Raw genomic sequence first — 18,164 nt, 5'->3', positions numbered from 1 at the left:
CGAGCCGTAATGTCATGCCCTGTGTTTGTTTATAACACTGCTACAGACAGCTATGTCATGTGACTGAAACCTCAGTCTGCCAACCTGTTCTGTGTGGTCTCAAAAGCCCATCGAGGATTCTACGTTGCTGCTCGATCTGTTGTTTGGAGCTGAAGGCTTGGTCCTCATATTCCGTTATGATCCTTTCAACCACCACAAATATCTCTTCAGCGGCTGTAGAGAGACGCTCGTTGACAAAGGACTTCAGTGTTTGTAGTAAAGCCATGATTTTATTTATTATTATTATTATATTAAAAAATGGGAACAGCTGACTGACATTAACGCTCGGTGTCTGTAGCATACCTCTATTAGCCTACAACAAACAATAACAATGTAAAGGAGTTCCGGGTCATCGTTGACAGGTTCAAAGATGGACCGTGACGGTACTGCCACCTGCTGGTGCCTCATTTTAATTGCAGACTCCAGCATGAAGGATAGTCCTATTCAATTAATTTCAAAAGTGTAATAAGTCTTCATTGTATTGAAGCATAATGCAAAAATTACTGAAACGAAAGTGCAATTAGAAATTAAATACAATGCTTACAAACAAAACAAAACAAAACAAAATAAATAATGACTAGGATAGAACTAACTTTTTATGTGAGATGTTCAATACAATGCCAACCAAGGCTAGACTCAAGAAAGAAATGTCCCCGTTTTCACATTGGCCTGTTATAGCACCACCAGGAGGCATAGTTTTGTAAAACACTTATATATTCGCCTACTCCTTCAGTTTCTGTCCAACTGAAGTAGTCTTTAGTAGTGTAGTATTCAGAGTTTCATTTAATCGTAAACCTGTCATAAGCCAACCCCCCCGTTTCTAGTTTCACTTTCATGTTTGCTAAGTAGGCTAAGTTTCGTTTATCCAAAACGCCAGTCTCTGATCTAAAGCAGACCATATAGCCTACTGTGGAGTGTGGACTTCATGACTCCGTTTTTTCCTCACTTGATTCCAACATTTACAGCTTTGGATAAGTCAGGTATGAAAATATAGCAACACATCAGTCAACACATTGACATTGCATTCAATTATATTGTAAAACAATTGATTTGAATTAACATAGCAGCGCGCGCCACATATGCTTTCTTGACATATTTAGTTACTGGACTGGACTCAGTGGACTGTAGGCAACAAAGTTCAAATTATGTGCACTGTGTCAGTTAGCTCTGGTCCATCGCTTTCACCTCCCGCATTGCTCCCGGTGAAGCTCTGACAGACCCGTCGGGAAACGCATGGACTCGAGATTGTCTGCATCATAAAAAAAAAAAAAAAAAAAAACGTTTTATTTAATGGCTATTGGCTACTATTATTATTGCACAATATTATAATGACATAACCAAAATAAGGACCCCACATTGAAAGTGGTTAACAAAACCCAGGCAATCCTAAAACAGAGCAATGGTTTTGAGATTTTGTCATGTAAATGTCAACTGCTACAGTAACATAAGGGATGTTCATGTAGGCCTGCTACAATTCACCAGTAGCCTAACTTAAGCTAGAAAGGAGAACTAAAGTCTGTTGACTTTGCTTTATTGGCGGTTAAATTAGGTAAATCATATCAACGCTGTTTAATAAATGACTATAAAGCCACTCATCTAATCACAGGCCTGTCATCTAAAGGTGTACTGTCACTTTAAAAAGTAATCTTAAAATATTAGTTAATATGTTTATGATGCAATTAGAAGCCAATCAAATTAATTTACTGTACTTGCTTTGTCAGCTGTTGTTGGGGGGCGAGGGGCAGATTACACTGTGACATGAGTTTCAGACTATTTCAGACTGTTTTCAGAGAGACCACGTGACCTACTGTATCATACTTTTATAATTTCGGAGCGTGTCAGCAGGCCTTTAAGTAAAAGTATCAATACTGCAATGTAGAAGTAGCCTACTCTGTTACAAGTAAAAGTCCGGAACTCAAAGTTTACTTGACTAAAAGTACAAAGGTATTGGTATAAAACTGTACTTAAAGGAGTAGTTTACCCCCCAAAATGACTTTTTTTCTATTGATTACTGGAAGAACCTCTCTCCAAACGAGAAGAACAAGGCTCGAGGCCCGAGCCTCTCTACTCCGCCTAAGTTGCACTAAAACTTCAGAAGGTGAGGTTATGCGTAGAACAAGAATGAGTATGGATGTGCCAGTGAAATCAATACTAAAAACAGGAGACTTCTATTTAAAATAATAGCAGTTAACTTTATTATATCAATACCGTTTGCACAAATGGGCTATTCTAAGTTCTAAGTAAAATCTATGTAAGGAGACAAAAGAGAAAATAATCCAAGTACCGGTACCAAGAGGTTCGTTCAGTAAAGTACACAACAGCCAGCTGTAGTGTTCTCGTAGAGACGGACGCAAAATGAAAGTAACAAGAGTCTTTATAGTATTTCGCAGGTCTTCAGCAGGGGAGGTGAGACTTTCTGATTGGTTCGTGGGAGGAGTCCCGGGCTGGACTCTATTGGATGTTTCTTCAGCTGGGCAGGCATGATTGGGCCACACACTCAGGGGGGCAAGGCTGTCTGCCTCCGCCCCATCACCACGTGATCTTCACTCCTCCTTCCCCCGCCCCTGGGCTGTGCCAGGAATCGTTGGGTTTCTCTTTACAGATAACAGAGAAATGTAGCTTTTCCAAGGCGGCTGAGACCCCGCAAGTGCGTGGGTGCGGGTATCTGCACGTACAGGCTGACTTGTGCAAAACAGGTGCAAAACATCATTCACAGAAGATAACAGAGAAATGTAGCTTTTTCAAGGCGGCTGAGTCACAGAGCATGCACTACTATATCATTGGTGACATGAGGTGAGCATGAGCTGATCACGCTCTAGGTGCATGCTGGCGTGCGTGTGAGACAGGACTGTGCGTGAGTGGATGAACCTTGAAATGAACTCTAGTAACCTGACTGTGGGACAATACTGTAAAACATTGGCTTTTGGTACTTAGATATAATATAAAAATATAGATTTACTTAAATCAGCTTAGATCAGATATTTAGCAAACGTTTTGGTACAAAAAGTATTTACAATGTCATCACATCATATCATCATTACTCAGGCCATGGAGAGTTCAATAATATTTTTTGGTTTTTGTCACATTCCTAAGACAAAATTTTGATTCGAGTAAATTTTCCCCCATTGATTCCGGATGGTGACCCGTTTCGAAACGGGTCACCATCCGGAATCAATGGGGGTAAATTTATTGTTATCACATTTTTGTCTTAGGAATGTGACAAAAAACAAAAAATATTATTGAACTCTACTCTCCATGGCCTGAGTAATCAATAGAAAAAAAGTCATTTTGGGGGTGAACTACTCCTTTAAAGTAGTCATTGTGCAGAATGTCCCATTTCACAAGTTCAAAATGTATAAAAACCGGCGCAGTGCTACCTACAGTAGGCTACTCATTGCGCGAACAGCGTCCCCAGTGGGAATCAAACTGTGAGGCGACAGCACATGTATGAATGCAGACTTGATCCATGGCCAGGTTTCCTTATGCAGAAAAGATAGCCTGTTTACTTTTCTCATAATTACATGACTGCATGAATGTTCAAACATGGTTTTAGATTATTTGTGTTGCTATGTATATTATGCAATGCTGCAATGGCAGTAAAAACAGCATGTAAGTAGCCTGACACTCTAATCTAATCCTGAATTGACATTTCGATTCACTCTGAATCGCAAAAACATATTCTCTTAAAGGGGCGTGGCTAACGGGTCTGGAACCAGGCTAGCATGTAAGATTAATTTTGAGAAATTCCAAATTGTATATTTTAGAAACAGAATAGGGGATATAGTCTGGAAGCAAACATGTTTTCCCATGCTCTATTTTCTTTTTTCCATACTTATCCAGACCTGGAAATTACTAAAATTAAATTCCATACTGTTTTCTTGTATTCATCAGCATGGCGTTTAGCTTTGGAAGTGCCCCAGCCCCATCATTTGGTGGTAATGTCAAGGCCAGTGCTGCCAAAGAGGGAGATGAGGTACTCAAAGAAACTGCCTGGCTGCAGCACAAGCTGAAGTCTCCATGGAGGGAAGTGCAGTGGACTGTGGAGTGAGTACTTTCACTGTTGTGTATACTAGCTATAGGGGAGATTTGATGAGATTTTATTTAATTTTATTTTCATTTTTCACAAGTTAGCGAACTGGTGTGCCGGCCGGTATGTATTACGGCCGTACTACACCAGAGAATCTGCGCGGGCAGGCACGTGATTCCCGCAATACGCACACATGCACTTATAGATCCAGTCCTATTTTAAAGCCTGCGTATGCGGGGCTCGCGTTACACTGGACGTTAGTGCGAGTGTGTATATGTGGGAATCGCATGCATGAACCGACATGAACGCGCAAATTCTCTGGTGTAGAGCGGCGGGACTCTGGGCACATGTAACGTTAAAAGGCGGCTGGTCTCGCGAGGCAGAAGTCTCCACTCGCCGCTGCAAAAGTGAGCTCATCTACAAGTCCACAATGCGTCGCTGATCAAATACGTTGTGGGCTTGTAGATTAAGGGTGGTTTAGCGACACCGTCATACAGCGAAGAATAAACCAGTTGCTGTTTTGCTTCACACTGACCGTCCGTAAGCCTCGCAGACAGACGGCACACACATACTGACACATAGCTTTGCCCCGGAGTTAGACCTGCTCACGTTTAATCACACAATGTAACTTCAATTGATTCAGAATGATAACAAGTCAAGCTGAAACCGGCTATTCATTTGGTAGTGAAGGGAAGGCAGACTGTTTACAAGCAGACTGTTTACGAGACTTCGCCACCGAAAACACGATGTAAAAAGTATGGATTCTTGTCTCTCACAGAGTCTCACGGTCTTACCCACGGCCACGGTAAAACTCCCCCCATGTCACACTACTCTTGTAGACTACCTTAATTTGATTCAAACCAAAAAATGATCAATTGGTTAGATTATAATTGCCCGTTTCATGTAGTGGTTGTTCCCCAACTTCCATCACAGCATAATGAGCGCATCGTTGAAGAATATAAAGGGAATATTCATTTTTGGCCAATTTTGACAGTCCTAATATATATATAGACATACTGTACATACATACTGATGGAATTTTGGATCATATTCCATATGGATAAACAGTTTTCCCCAATCATAATAAAATACTCCACACAATGAATGAGACCACACCGGAGAATATGCGTTTTTGTGTTGAAGTTTAGTCAGAGTTCAAAGTAAGAGCAAAATCACCCATCGTAGCTCTCTGAGTACAAAGCATAATGATTCCACATATATAGTTGAATGTGTACAGCATAAAATACATTAGTCACATTATGATTGGACAATTACACATAACAATGGATCATGAGATGGTGTTGTGACTGAGTCTCGTGAACTCAGAAGCAAGGATGTAGAATGTTTTGGTTTCTCATTATCCAGTGTCCGGGACACTTTGACATTTCGCTGGTCAATCTTTCTGTCCCTGGAGTGGGGCAGATTCTCGTCTCGTGCATTAGTTATCAGATCAAAACATCATGGCATTGACTTTTAACACTGAGAATGATATCTATACCATGTTAAACAACAATAACATATTGTACTATCAATTCCCTCCTGAGATAGCATTTGAAGTGTTAAATGTCAAGGCAGCATAAACAACAAGGGAAGAAAACATGGGTTAAACTTTTTTTTTAAGGTATTTGAAACAGAACATAATAATTGAACAATTTAAGTCAAAAACATTTCGATAGTTTTTGAAGAGTAGAGTCAAAAGAACTGTATATTTCCAAAGGTATTTAAATCAGAATATCATAATTGAACTTTGTTTTTGTTTTTGTTTTTTAAGTAGAGGTAAAAGATTTTTATTGTCTTAATTATTAATTATTATATATATGTATTTTACAAAGGTTCAATGTGTCGAAGATTGATTGGAAATTATCCATGTCAAGCAAGATAAAAACACATCAGCATCACGCTCCCGGGTGGTTATTACAATTTGGGGCCGATTTTAGTCAAAACAAGACGAACTTGACTCTTTACCATAATTTAGGTTAAAGACAAAAGCATTCAAAATGTATTTAGACAGCATCCGAAAATCAGCCGTTTGGCGGTCATAATTCGTACACCTCCGAGGTTACCTTTAGGTAATGAGTGGTCTTAATTGTCCCTGCAGGTTGGGGACATTTATAGTGAGGTGTCAAACCGGAGCCGCCTTAAAGCCAACTGTCTATTCCTCCTTACTGGCTTTTGTCCGAGTCAAGGTCTGGAAGAAAACTTTACAGCGGGAAAACGTGTGTGATGCAGTTTCATACTCACGAAATACATATGGATTTTTCACTCATCCTTTTTGACATTTCCACTTTGGACAGACATGCAGTGAAGTATGTGTCTGTCAACTCATTCTCAATTATCATCTCAAAATATCTTTATCTGTAAGACAAGGGAAAAGACAGGGACAAATCAATCCATAATGTAAGGCAATAAGGTATTTATATATAGAAATTGAATTGAAATGTTTAGATACATCACCAAAAGAGGACACAAGTTGTGTCAGTTTGTTCTGTTAGGGGAAACAGATTAACCCTGTATTGATTGGAATCAACTTCACAAAATGAAATATATTTAAATGGGATGAAATGAAAACAAAATGAAATATGAAAATATGAAATCAGAAAATGAAATATGAATTCAGAAAATGAAAATATGAAAGAAATAAAATTAAATGAAAAAATATTAATTCGAAAATATTAATTCTAAATATTAATTCCAAACACATTCCCTCCCGTTTGCCACAGCCAAAAATATTGGGTGTGACAAAAATTGTTTTGTTGATGTTTGGAGGTAATATGGTTAAATGAGAAACAGATGGTACCGAGGTACAGTAGGGTACCGAGGTACAGTAAAGGACAATGACTCTGCTCACTGTCAGAGTTAGAGTGAGCTTCCAGGCCTGTGAGGGGGGAAGTGTACCATACAATAGTTAGCGAGGCCTGTTTAAAGCCTCTCTAACCAGAAAATGAATGAAACTTTAAAGAAATAAAAATAAGAAAAATTAAATAGAAACACATAACATAATCATAATGTCTTTTTTTTTTTTTTTTTTTTTTTTTTTTTTCATAATGTGTAATCCCGTATAAGCCCAGTAGGGTTGTAATAATTGTGGAATTTGACTGAACGGGTTTGAATGGAGCCCAGCCATCTAAATTGTTTTTGGAACCGTCTCAGCCTGCTTTTACTCAAGTAAAGAGGATAAAGTATTACCAAAAATAAACCAACATGAGAAATTAAAGGTTGAGTAAAGCAGGGCTAGGCCTCTTCCATCCTTAACCCATACTGCAGTTTATGTGTTAAGAATGGTAAAAGTAAATGTTTTTGGTTCATGTCCATAAGATGTGGTTTGAAAGAACAACGTTCAGTTGTTACACAGGAAATAGTGTTTTTCACGACAAAACAGGAGGACAGGAGAAAACTGGTTAAAATAAAATAAACAGTCATGAAATTAAACAGGTTAAAATAAAATTGAAATAAAACAGTCAGTCAGTCAGTCACTGATAATCAGTCAGTTAAGTTGGTAGCGAGTTAGTGGAGTTAGTTCCACTATACCTGTTCTGCCATGTCATTAGTCCGTCCTGTCCCCTAAAATAAAATAAAGCCCACCTGTCATTGATGGGAAGAAAAAAATTATTAAGACATAGAAACATTCAAATAAACCCAAGCGTTGGTTGTTATCAGTACGAGTGTAGTCATAACAAGAGCGAATGAGATCCCCTTTGAGAGAGAGAGGGAGAGACAGTCATATGTGTAAATAATTCCTAGTTTTGCAAACCAGGCAAGTGAGTTAGAACACAATACAGAGGGAGAAAAACCCAAGACAGATTCAAATATAACCCCAGCACATTGTTATCAAGCCCTGTATTAGAATGTAAACAGTAGATTATACAGAACAAGAGCGAATGAAACCCATTTTTGAGAGAGAAAGAGAGAGCAAGGTCACACAGAAACTGAATCGGCTCGTGGCCTCTCAAGGTAAAAATAAGAAAAATGAAATAAAAAACAATTCCAGCAATCCCCTCAGTTTTTTTTCCAAAATAAAACAATAATAAACCAAAATGTAAGCATCGGTCAAGCGAGCGCGGGCAAGCAGCAAGCAAGCAGCATAAGCCAAGCACATATTGTACCATATTGTACACAGAAGTAGCACCGCTCACTTTATACTTGGTTTGATTTTCTTGCTTTCATAATAGACAAACCGAAATGTAACCAGGGGAGGAAAATTGGATTAGAGATGATTAGACAGAGATAGATTATCAAAAACATTTAACACACAGGTTTGTCAGTCAGAACTTGATTTTTCTTTTTTTTTCTTTCCAGAAGTCGTTCTTAGTCAAAAGTAAACAAAATATATAGTACCATTATCTCGGGGCGTCCCAAGGGTCAAGAGTGTTTGTTCTTTTCGGGACATTGTAATCCATGAAAGTCACGTAGCAGATCTACAAGCTCACAACGCGTCCCATCGCGTTGTGAGTGAAAGGCCAGCCAGGTTCGGCTGGGGGGGGGGGGGGGGGGGGGCTCTGTCAAGCCCTTCAGCATCTTGAAAACATTGCTTGCGTCCTCTGTTCCTTCCTGATGAGGTTCGAACATCCAGTGGCAAATACTGTCCGATTTCTCCACAGCTCCGCACATATCCATTGACATGTTCCAGGAAAAGTTTTAGGCAGTGTTGATAACTGGGAGTCCCCGATGATCTTCCAGAATGACTTGAGGTCCGGGTTAAAAAGAGGTTCTGGGTTTAGATTGTAACCTTTCATCCGTGTGGGTCCAGGTTTTACACGATAAAAACACTGCTTCTCGGAGCAGGGGGCTTTTTTAGCTTGAATGGTCATGTTTCTTAAAAATGTTCTTAGGAGCGCTGAGATAAAAAGCTCCTGTATTCAACATCTCAGAGTCGCCTGAGACGGAAATAAAATAAAATAAAATAAGATAAGACGAAAACGAAGCTTAAAGCATGAAGATTTCCGTCAGAACGTTCGGTTCTAGAGCATAAAGTGAAATCTCCTAATTAAAATAACCACGCTATTTCTTATGTGATTAAGTGGCTCTAATCAGCCGTATTGGGTTATCGTACTGGCCGAAGAGACATTCCTTCAGAACAAAATATGTTCTGGCCCCAAATAAAAAGATTTCGTCTCAGAACTTCTTGAAACAGCCGTTCTAGAGCATAAAATGAAATCTATATTGAAGTCTCGTACTGATACAAACCCAACCTTAGACAAGCAATCTCCGTGGCCAAACGGCTGCTATGTCCTCAAAACATGTAACAAAAAGCGACAAAAACAATAGACTACAAAACATTAAACAATAAAAACGCAGCTGTGTTAAGAGCTAGCTAGACTCTTAAGACAGCAGGTATAAACGTATGACCTGGGTTCTGTTGAATTAGGACAGTGTGTGAGAATGAAGCCCGCCTCTCAAGTCTCTGTGAGAGAAACTGTCTGTGTCCGGTCCCTGGTGTGGAACGCTGTGCCAGAGCCAACCCTGGCTGCCTCCATTTCGGCTTTCTTCAGACCGTTGTAAGATTTTATCGATATGTTGATGTGGGAGAGAGTCATCATATCCGAATTCCTTTCTCCATATGGGCAAAAATGGTGCAATTGTGGGGCACCTAGAAACAACCGGTTTCATTTCCTCATTGTCTATCTTAGCCATTAAAGCTGTTATCAGTTCATTCCCCAAGCTTTGGAGAGAGGCTTCAAGCTCAAAAATGGTGCAATTGTTCCGTTTGTAAAAAGGTTGTTTAGATTTCGGCAGGTGTTTTCTGCCTCCCTGTGCTCGGGGCGTCCCAAGGTAATTTCTCCTCGCGCAGGAGGAAAAAACGTGTGGGAGATAGTCCTTTCCGTGGGAGTCAGGGGAAACGTCTGATAATATCCCCGGCTGGTTGTTAACTGGTTCTAGCAGCGGAAGAGACCAATATCTCCTCGGAGCTAATCCGGCTCGAGGGACCATTTGATGGAATTTTGGATCATATTCCATATGGATAAACAGTTTTCCCCAATCATAATAAAATACTCCACACAATGAATGAGACCACACCGGAGAATATGCGTTTTTGTGTTGAAGTTTAGTCAGAGTTCAAAGTAAGAGCAAAATCACCCATCGTAGCTCTCTGAGTACAAAGCATAATGATTCCACATATATAGTTGAATGTGTACAGCATAAAATACATTAGTCACATTATGATTGGACAATTACACATAACAATGGATCATGAGATGGTGTTGTGACTGAGTCTCGTGAACTCAGAAGCAAGGATGTAGAATGTTTTGGTTTCTCATTATCCAGTGTCCGGGACACTTTGACATTTCGCTGGTCAATCTTTCTGTCCCTGGAGTGGGGCAGATTCTCGTCTCGTGCATTAGTTATCAGATCAAAACATCATGGCATTGACTTTTAACACTGAGAATGATATCTATACCATGTTAAACAACAATAACATATTGTACTATCACATACATACACACTTTATTATTGTGAACCAGTACACTCCTTTAACTGAAAGTCTTCATGTGTCCCTCCAGCCACAGGGATGCCCTGCGGGAGTCCGTCAGCTCGTACCAACCCAGCAGCAAGGAGGCCAGCCGGGCCCGCGTTCTGCTGCTGGGGCCCGTGGGTTCTGGGAAGTCCAGCTTCATCAGCTCACTGCAGTCAGTCTTCAGTGGGAGAGTGATCAACCACGCCATGGTAGGAACGGCCTCTGGCAGCTTCACCAAGAAGGTATGGATGATGAAGGTCAGGAAGAAGGAGCAATGTCTGCATAATGCTCTACGCAATACATTGGAGTTTAAGATTGACAAGTATTTATTTACCATTCATTTATAATCTTAGGTCACTAACATACAACCAGACAATTTGTAACCTATGACAAGTTGACAAGTGTATAGAGGGTATGCATATGCATAAAGTGAATCGCAAATCGAGTGGCAAAGTGAGTGGCAAAGTGAGTTTAACGTTGTTTAATGCAATCAGATAGGACTTTTCCGTTTGGATGTATGGGCTGTCAAGGCCAGAAAGTCGTTTTTTTCCACTCAGTAGGCATTTCCGCATAACCTCCAGTTTTGATGATGATGTCACGCACATACCCTCTATCGGGGACAAACACTTGATAACCCAAAACAACATCTAAATCAGTTTAGTGGCTTTAATAATACGGCCCACATCTTAAAATAAATGTCTTGTTATTGGCGGCAGTGGCTCAGGAGGTGGAGTAGAGCGATCATCTTGTAATCCTCCTCCTGGCTGTGTCGAGCAAGACACTGATGAACCCGAACTGCTCCTGACGAACAGTCTGGCGCCTTGCATGGCTGCCTCTGCCGTCAGTGCGTGAATGTAATGCACGTTGTAAAGCACTTTGGATAAAGATGCTATATAAGTGCACCCTTTACTTTACCATTTTGTGCCAGTTGCAGTCATTCCCGATCCGCGGTCAGGGAGGGGAGGAGCCTACAGGCCTGGTGCTGTGTGATGTCATGGGACTGGGAGAGGGTGAGACCAGTGGACTGAGCCTCCCTGACGCCCTGTCAGTGGTTAAAGGGCATACCCCTGACGGCCACAAGGTGAGGAGGGCTGCTGGGATCATGATGATGTGTTGTTATCAGGCTGGTTGGTTGTCGTTGATGTTAGTAGGTAATTCTGATGTTCTAATAAAATAACTTTGAAATTGATGGTGTTTATCCAGAAGATTGTGTCTTGAAGGCCACTGTTTCCCTGTATCAGGAAAAAACATTTCACCACTGCTCAGAAACGATTGAGCAATATTGATTTTACAACGTACTGTACATCTCACAAACCGCTTGGCCGTTCAACGCCAATTTGTTTTGCATGCTGCCAGTACTTGTAGACCAAGGAAGTCCATTTTCAATTATTATTTATATTTTTTATAATTTGAATATCTTCACATTTTGTGAATTCATGATTTCAGATCCAACAATCAAAATGTTGTCATTTTAGATGAAAACTAAAATAATATATAATATATTTTTTGGGTAAAATAAAGTATATTCTTTTGTGGTTAAACAAATGGTCCATAGTGGTTGAGGAATGCACAGATATTTCCCCACTCTTCCTGATGTCCACACATTCACACTTCACAATCAAATTAAAACCATAATACCATTACATACACACACAAACAACAAAAAATACTGACATTTTCGGTCTTCACATAACTTGTGTAAGCATATTACTCTCTGGTGGATAAACCATGCAAGCAATGATATTATGCATCCATGTACAAAAAACCCTCCTTGTCCTTGTCGGTGTCATGAAGTTTATCCCGGAGCAGCCGGTGACGTCAGAGAGTGCAGGCTACGTGAAGGAGCCCAGCGTTCAGGACAAGGTGCACTGTGTGGTGTTTGTGTTGGACGCCTCCAAGGTCCTCTGTCATTCCAAAGGTCTGGCCAGCACCTTCCAAAAGCTCAGAGAGCACATCGGTGACCTGGGTGAGTTCATAGCCTCAGCCATCAGTGATGGAAGAAGTACTCACATGTTTTCAGGGGTGCCGCACCAAATTCTTGTCCCTGGGTACAAGTATATCACTGTGGGCCCCCCATGAATGTTCTTCATAGGGGGAGGGGGTTTAAAACATTTAGACTGGGAACGCATTATCAGAAATATCTTAAAAAAAAAGAAAAAGAAAAGAAAAGAAAAAAAGACCAATCCTGCAAAGTTAGCCAAATAGGATTGAATACGAAATATTGGCCTCATGGTGGCGCTAGAACAGGTGAAAAATGTGGAGCAGAGGTTCTGAATTGGCATCCAGGGAGTGTGTGTGCACAGTTTGGCCGTGACCGGGCCAATGGCGCCGGAGATTAGCTGGTAATAACTAATCGTACACGCGGACGGACAGACAGTGGCGAAAACATACTCTCCTGGAGGAGACAACTAAGTAGCTAGAGTTTTTATATAATGTTTGTGGAGTAAAAGAACTTCAATTACAGTACTTTACACAACTGGTTAATATCACCTTGTATGTCCAAAACTGTTACTTTGGACATGGAAAAAAATAACCAAATGTGTTCTCATTGATCCAATGTAGTTATTGCCAGACCCATGAAATGGGTAGGCCTACATAAGCAAATGTCGGTCTGTCTGTCCGGGTTTTCTATATAAAGGGTATATATGATGATGACATGATGATGACATGCCTACAAAAGGCATGATGTCATAAATGATGATGACAGACAGGGGGTCTGGCACAACCAGGTTGACCTGGTCTAGTTTAGTCACAAGCTCTTGTCAAACATTGATAGACTTTACTTCTTTCAACCTGGCCTCCCTAATTTGAGCTTGTCATTATACTGTAGGTGAAACTTTGCAACATTTCTCCAAAACGTTGTAGATCAGCTATTCTTGCTACTTTTACTTGACAATGTCCTGCGACAATAAAATGGGGCATACATTTATGGTGGAGAGGCTAATGTGTGCTGACCATATGTGTTATCAGGTGTCCACCAGGTGGCGGTGCTGACTCATGTGGACAAGGTGTGTCAGGACACAGCCAAAGATGTCAGCCAGGTTTACAACAGCCAAGTCATTCAGCAAACAGTGAGTTTGTTTTTCCTCGAAAGTATGCAGATATTGGCGCTTGGGTGGCACAGTGGTAATGTATCTGCCCGCCTATGCGGAGTTTGTGGATTCTAATCCACCGTGCATCCGGCTTTCTCAAGCGTCTTTACAAACACAATTGGTACGCTGGTATAAATAGCATTCATCAGTATATCTATTATGCATCTATACCACTAGATGTCCAAGGCCGCCGCAGTGCTGGGTATGTGCACCTCCTACATAGTTCCAGTGAAGAACTACTCCAGTGAGCTGGAAGTGGACATCAACACAGACATTCTGCTGCTCAGGGCTGCTGACCACATACTGCAGTACGTCAACCTCCACTTCCAGGACCGTATAGTCACACATCCAAAAATGACAGAGAAAACCTCCACAGGCCTACTTGATTGATTGATTGATTGATTGATTGATTGATTGATCGATCAAAATGCTTATGCTTAAACATATTTGTACGTATATGTCAAAAGTTTAATAAAACACAATAAAGCGAGAGAGGGCTTATTTCCATTGCAGAGATTTCGGGAAAGGTTTCACATTGATTTCAGACACAATGAACATAATTTTATTTGAAACATTTCAAACTTGTAGGACTGAAAAACATTAAAAAAATGTCTGAACTCTCTTTACAGCCCACCAATGAGATGCAGAGCGAGTAGACTGAAATTGTGCTGTCTTATAATGATCATTATTGAGGACCAATTACTGTATATTATGAACACATGATTGAAAATGAATGACGTGTTCCTTGCTTGTGAAGCACAGGTTACAGACAGTGACATTATTATGTCCCACATGATGGGGGTGAGTGTGCTGCTGTCTGCTGCCTGGGATATCATCAAGATCATTTGTTCTCAAAGTGGGGTCCACAGACCCCCAAGGGGTCATTGATGGGGATTCCAGGGGGTCCCCAGCTAAACGACTGATAGTTCTGTCAGTCCTTGGCTGACTGTTTGTATGTTTGAGCATATCATGATTCCATGACAACACATGGTTATGGCTGAGTCATTGACGTGAGGTTGACAACGTGATCAGCCTTCCAAGAACAATATTGTTCTTTTATCTCCACTACATTTCCCTACATTGCCCTATTTCAAATATGTAATGAAAATATATTACAGAACAATGCGGTTCCCAACCTTTCTGTGCATTTTTAGAGCATGTTCATTCTAGTAATCAATCAATTGTGTTCCGGCTTAGATCAATACGTTCTTTCTTATTCTTCTGTATCAAAATGAGGACCAAACTTTCATTTTCAACAAAGATTTTTACATTCATTTATTTTATGTTAACCACTTAAACCGCAGTGTCCGTATTGTGTGGAAAGCTTTCGCAGAAAATAGCAGATCAACAAGCTCAGAACACGTTGTGCTTGTCATTATTCGGGAACGCTTACTGAGTGGCAAAAAACTACTTTCTGGCCTTGACAGCCCATGAATCCAAACAGAAAAGTCCCACCTGATTGCATTAAACTGCTGTAATGACAAAAAAAAAAGTTGGGTATGTTTCAGCCTGATCCAACCCTATACTTCCAATATAAGATTCAACTTCAAAATTAATTAAAAACGTACATTTATATATAAACATACAGTATGACATCCTTTTTAATATTAATTTGGCTTGTGGGCAGTACTCGCGTTCGCAATGTGTGTTATCCTTTTAGCCCAAATGTCTTACTCTACCTCCGACTTTACATTTCTGACTAATAAAGTATTCAATTATGCAATGTGAACGGGTGAGAAATGTCCCAAAATATGACATCTTCACCCTCCACCCTGGCAGATATCTGTGGACAGCTGTCTAGGCTGATCTGAACGGTATTCATCTTATTAAAAAATGAATGTGACATAATGAAAAAATATATAAAACAAAAGTGGTGCTGATCCATCTATCGTTCTGTGAGATTTTACCCAGACACACATGGTCACGTGCACACGTACACACACAGAACCTCTTCGAGGTGGCTTGTATCCTACAGAGCCACACCATAAAAATCCAATTGGCTGTGTGAAAATGAACACTTATTCCATGTTAGACAAGAATAATTGTCTAACATGGAATACTGCTGACTCCCGTAAGAACCTGATTAAAGGGTGTACCAAACTTTTCTCAGTTGATTCTTATGTATTTTTTCCTGTAGAATCCATTTCTGCAATATACATTTTTGTGTTGTGCATAAGTAATGAGACAATTAGCATATTTGACTTTTGACATATTTTACACCGGCCATGTTGAGGACCAACACAGGTGTTCTGATTGGCGTAGAACATTGGTTCTATGCCAATCAGACAAATTGAAACACCTGTGTTGGTCCTCAACATGGCTATACAATCCATTTCTGCAATGTATATTATTGTGTTGTGCATAATTAATGAGATAATTCACATATTTGAGTCTAATATGCTAATTATCTCATTAATTATGCACAACACAAACATGTATATTGCAGAACTGGATTCAACAGGAAAGAATACATAAGAATCAACTAAGAAACGTTTGGTACTGTATACCCTTTAATCAGGTTTTTTCAGCTTATGCCCTGTCTATGTCCAGCACAATACAGTAGAAGAATATTGCTCACACGCTCATGTCCAGCAAACTGTCCTTCCAGAATCAATTAATCATCATTGCTTGACTATTATCCCTGCAATGAGCTATGAATTCAGCGACAGGGTCGTGCAGGCCTCCTTCTGTGGGAATTGTGCCTGCGATGCTGTCGTTCTCCAGGATAGGTAGGAAGAGTTTAACAAAGTCCCACGTGTACGGAGGAGCGATAACATCCAGCACCTCGGTGACAAAGTATCGGATGAGAGAGATGTCCGTGATGAGCTTCTCCAGACACTTGCGGATGTAACGGACGACAGGCAGAACGTAGCCACGGCTCAGCAGGTGAACCATTCGATCCAGCAGCGTTTTCTTCAGCTCCAGCTGCTCGATGTCGTCCAGCTGGGAATGTTGAGCCTCGAACAGCTTGATGAGGAGCTGGAGGACCTGTGGATGCAGCAGCTGGTGGCACGTGCAGATCTCGTCAAGCAGCGCCAAGTGAACCGGAGTGTGGTCCGTCTGGAGGTGAAAGTAGGACGGCTCGGACACGGTCCAATCCACCCACCTCAGAACCCCCACGGCGACCACTGGAAACTGGATGCGCTCGTACAGCTGGCTGAGCTCAGCCACCAGTTCTGTAGTGCCTTTGATCTCGTTACAACATAAGTGATGGACCGTTCTGATGGCTTCAGAAGTGGACTCCAGCTCATCTTTGTTGATATTGACTCTCTTGTTGTTCTTCCACGTCTCGACCACGGTGGCAGCATAGGCCAAGATGTAAATGTACTTGTGCTTATGGTCCTGGTTGATCTTTGAGCTGGGCTTAAAGAGGGACTGCATGAAGAGGTCCAAGAAGGCAGGCACTCGTATCAGTTCCACTGGAGGCGGCGGATCATCCCCGCTGCTGAACATCTTGAAAAGGACAGTGATGTCTGCGGGATTAAGAGCTCCTTTGGACAGCATGGCCCCCATGGCTTGGCACGCTCGGGGGTATGCGGCCGCTGTACCCAGCGCAAGTGTTATCTGACTGGCATCATGCCCCATCTGATGTGCCAATCTCTGCACCTCCTGGCTAATCCTACGCATGGTCGATCCACCCTGTGCCTCTTGCGAGAGGACCGACATCATGGCCTGGGCGAAAAGGTATGTGTGCTCACCGTGGCACACCATTTTTGCGAATCCCGGAAGGTTCTTTTCCAGCTTGTTCTCTCCTTCGTCGAGCAGCGTGGCTAGAGAGGTCCTCAGAACCCCGAAGAAGACCTCCAGCTGCTGACACGCCGTTGACACGCTGGTGATCTCGCCCTGGTACCCTGCGTCCGAAATGAGCTTGACTGTGAGGTTGAGCATCAGGCAGTCTGGGTGAGCCTCGGCCAGCTTGTAGAAGAGGTGTCTCCATGTAGCGTGGGCTATCATTTGTTCAAGCCATGCCGGGATCTTTCTGCTCGGATGGTCTTTGAAGATTGAGTCTGCTTTCTGAGGGTCAAAGTGCTTCATCAGAAGACCCTTGAGATGATTCGCCACGCGCTCCTCTACCTCGTTTTGGTCCACGTCCATCTGGATGAGCCACCCCGCCAGCAGGTTGACAGACTGGGCCACAGCAGTGTAGTTCTCAGACAAGAGCTGGACGACGTGTTCCTGAGAACCCCCTGCTTTGAAATACGTTTTGAGGGTGTTGAAGACTGCAGGCTCCATTACGTAGTCTCTGCTAGAAAACTTCTGAAGACAATCTTGGATTTTCTCAGCATCATTTCCCCCTTCAACATTACTATCATCAGCCTCCATAATACTCTCTGAACCATCCCAGTAGTCACTAGCATAATATTCTGTGTCCATCTAAAATAAAAAATGTAGTTATAATTAACATAGTGATGTCAGTAGAGATAATAAACCATATTCTCAGACACTTACTGTATTTATGCAGTGGGTGACACAGTCAGTGATGTCACTGTGTTAGACAAAGTAGGAGTGGGTGTAGGGGGTTAATTAGTATAAAAGAGTAGTCCCCCCCCCC

The 18,164-nt window shown here is 41.4% G+C and overlaps 2 protein-coding genes across 2 annotated transcripts; one reads left to right on the top strand and one right to left on the bottom strand.

Moving 5' to 3' along the window:
- The first annotated feature begins 94 nt into the window (after positions 1 to 94).
- On the top strand, positions 95 to 14,097 carry ifi44g (interferon induced protein 44g). Its single transcript, XM_080733679.1, has 7 exons — positions 95 to 255; positions 3,931 to 4,083; positions 10,567 to 10,762; positions 11,449 to 11,601; positions 12,315 to 12,486; positions 13,491 to 13,591; positions 13,790 to 14,097. The coding sequence occupies exons 2-7, from the start codon at positions 3,932 to 3,934 to the stop codon at positions 14,000 to 14,002; spliced, it is 987 nt and encodes a 328-aa protein (XP_080589805.1). The 5' UTR covers positions 95 to 255; position 3,931; the 3' UTR covers positions 14,003 to 14,097.
- Positions 14,098 to 16,222: 2,125 nt separating this feature from the next.
- Positions 16,223 to 17,935, bottom strand: LOC308287719 (negative elongation factor C/D-like; the record flags this gene model as incomplete). The annotated part of the gene is made up of 1 exon (XM_080728966.1): positions 16,223 to 17,935. One exon carries the CDS (start codon positions 17,933 to 17,935, stop codon positions 16,223 to 16,225), a length of 1,713 nt encoding a protein of 570 aa, XP_080585092.1.
- Between the last annotated feature and the right edge of the window lie 229 nt (positions 17,936 to 18,164).

This window comes from Nannobrachium achirus (assembly GCF_963921795.1).
Source record: "Nannobrachium achirus genome assembly, chromosome: 1".
NCBI classification, from domain to species: domain Eukaryota; kingdom Metazoa; phylum Chordata; class Actinopteri; order Myctophiformes; family Myctophidae; genus Nannobrachium; species Nannobrachium achirus.
Note: the sequence above shows the minus strand (reverse complement) of the source record. Positions and strands in the feature narration are given on the sequence as shown.

Bases quoted from the DNA above. Each gene is read 5' to 3' on its own strand.
- ifi44g (XM_080733679.1), top strand. From the start codon at position 3,932: ATGGCGTTTAGCTTTGGAAGTGCCCCAGCCCCATCATTTGGTGGTAAT. The intron at 11,602-12,314 runs GTGAGGAGGGCT...GGTGTCATGAAG, and splicing joins ATACCCCTGACGGCCACAAG to TTTATCCCGGAGCAGCCGGT. The intron at 12,487-13,490 runs GTGAGTTCATAG...ATGTGTTATCAG, and splicing joins AGAGCACATCGGTGACCTGG to GTGTCCACCAGGTGGCGGTG.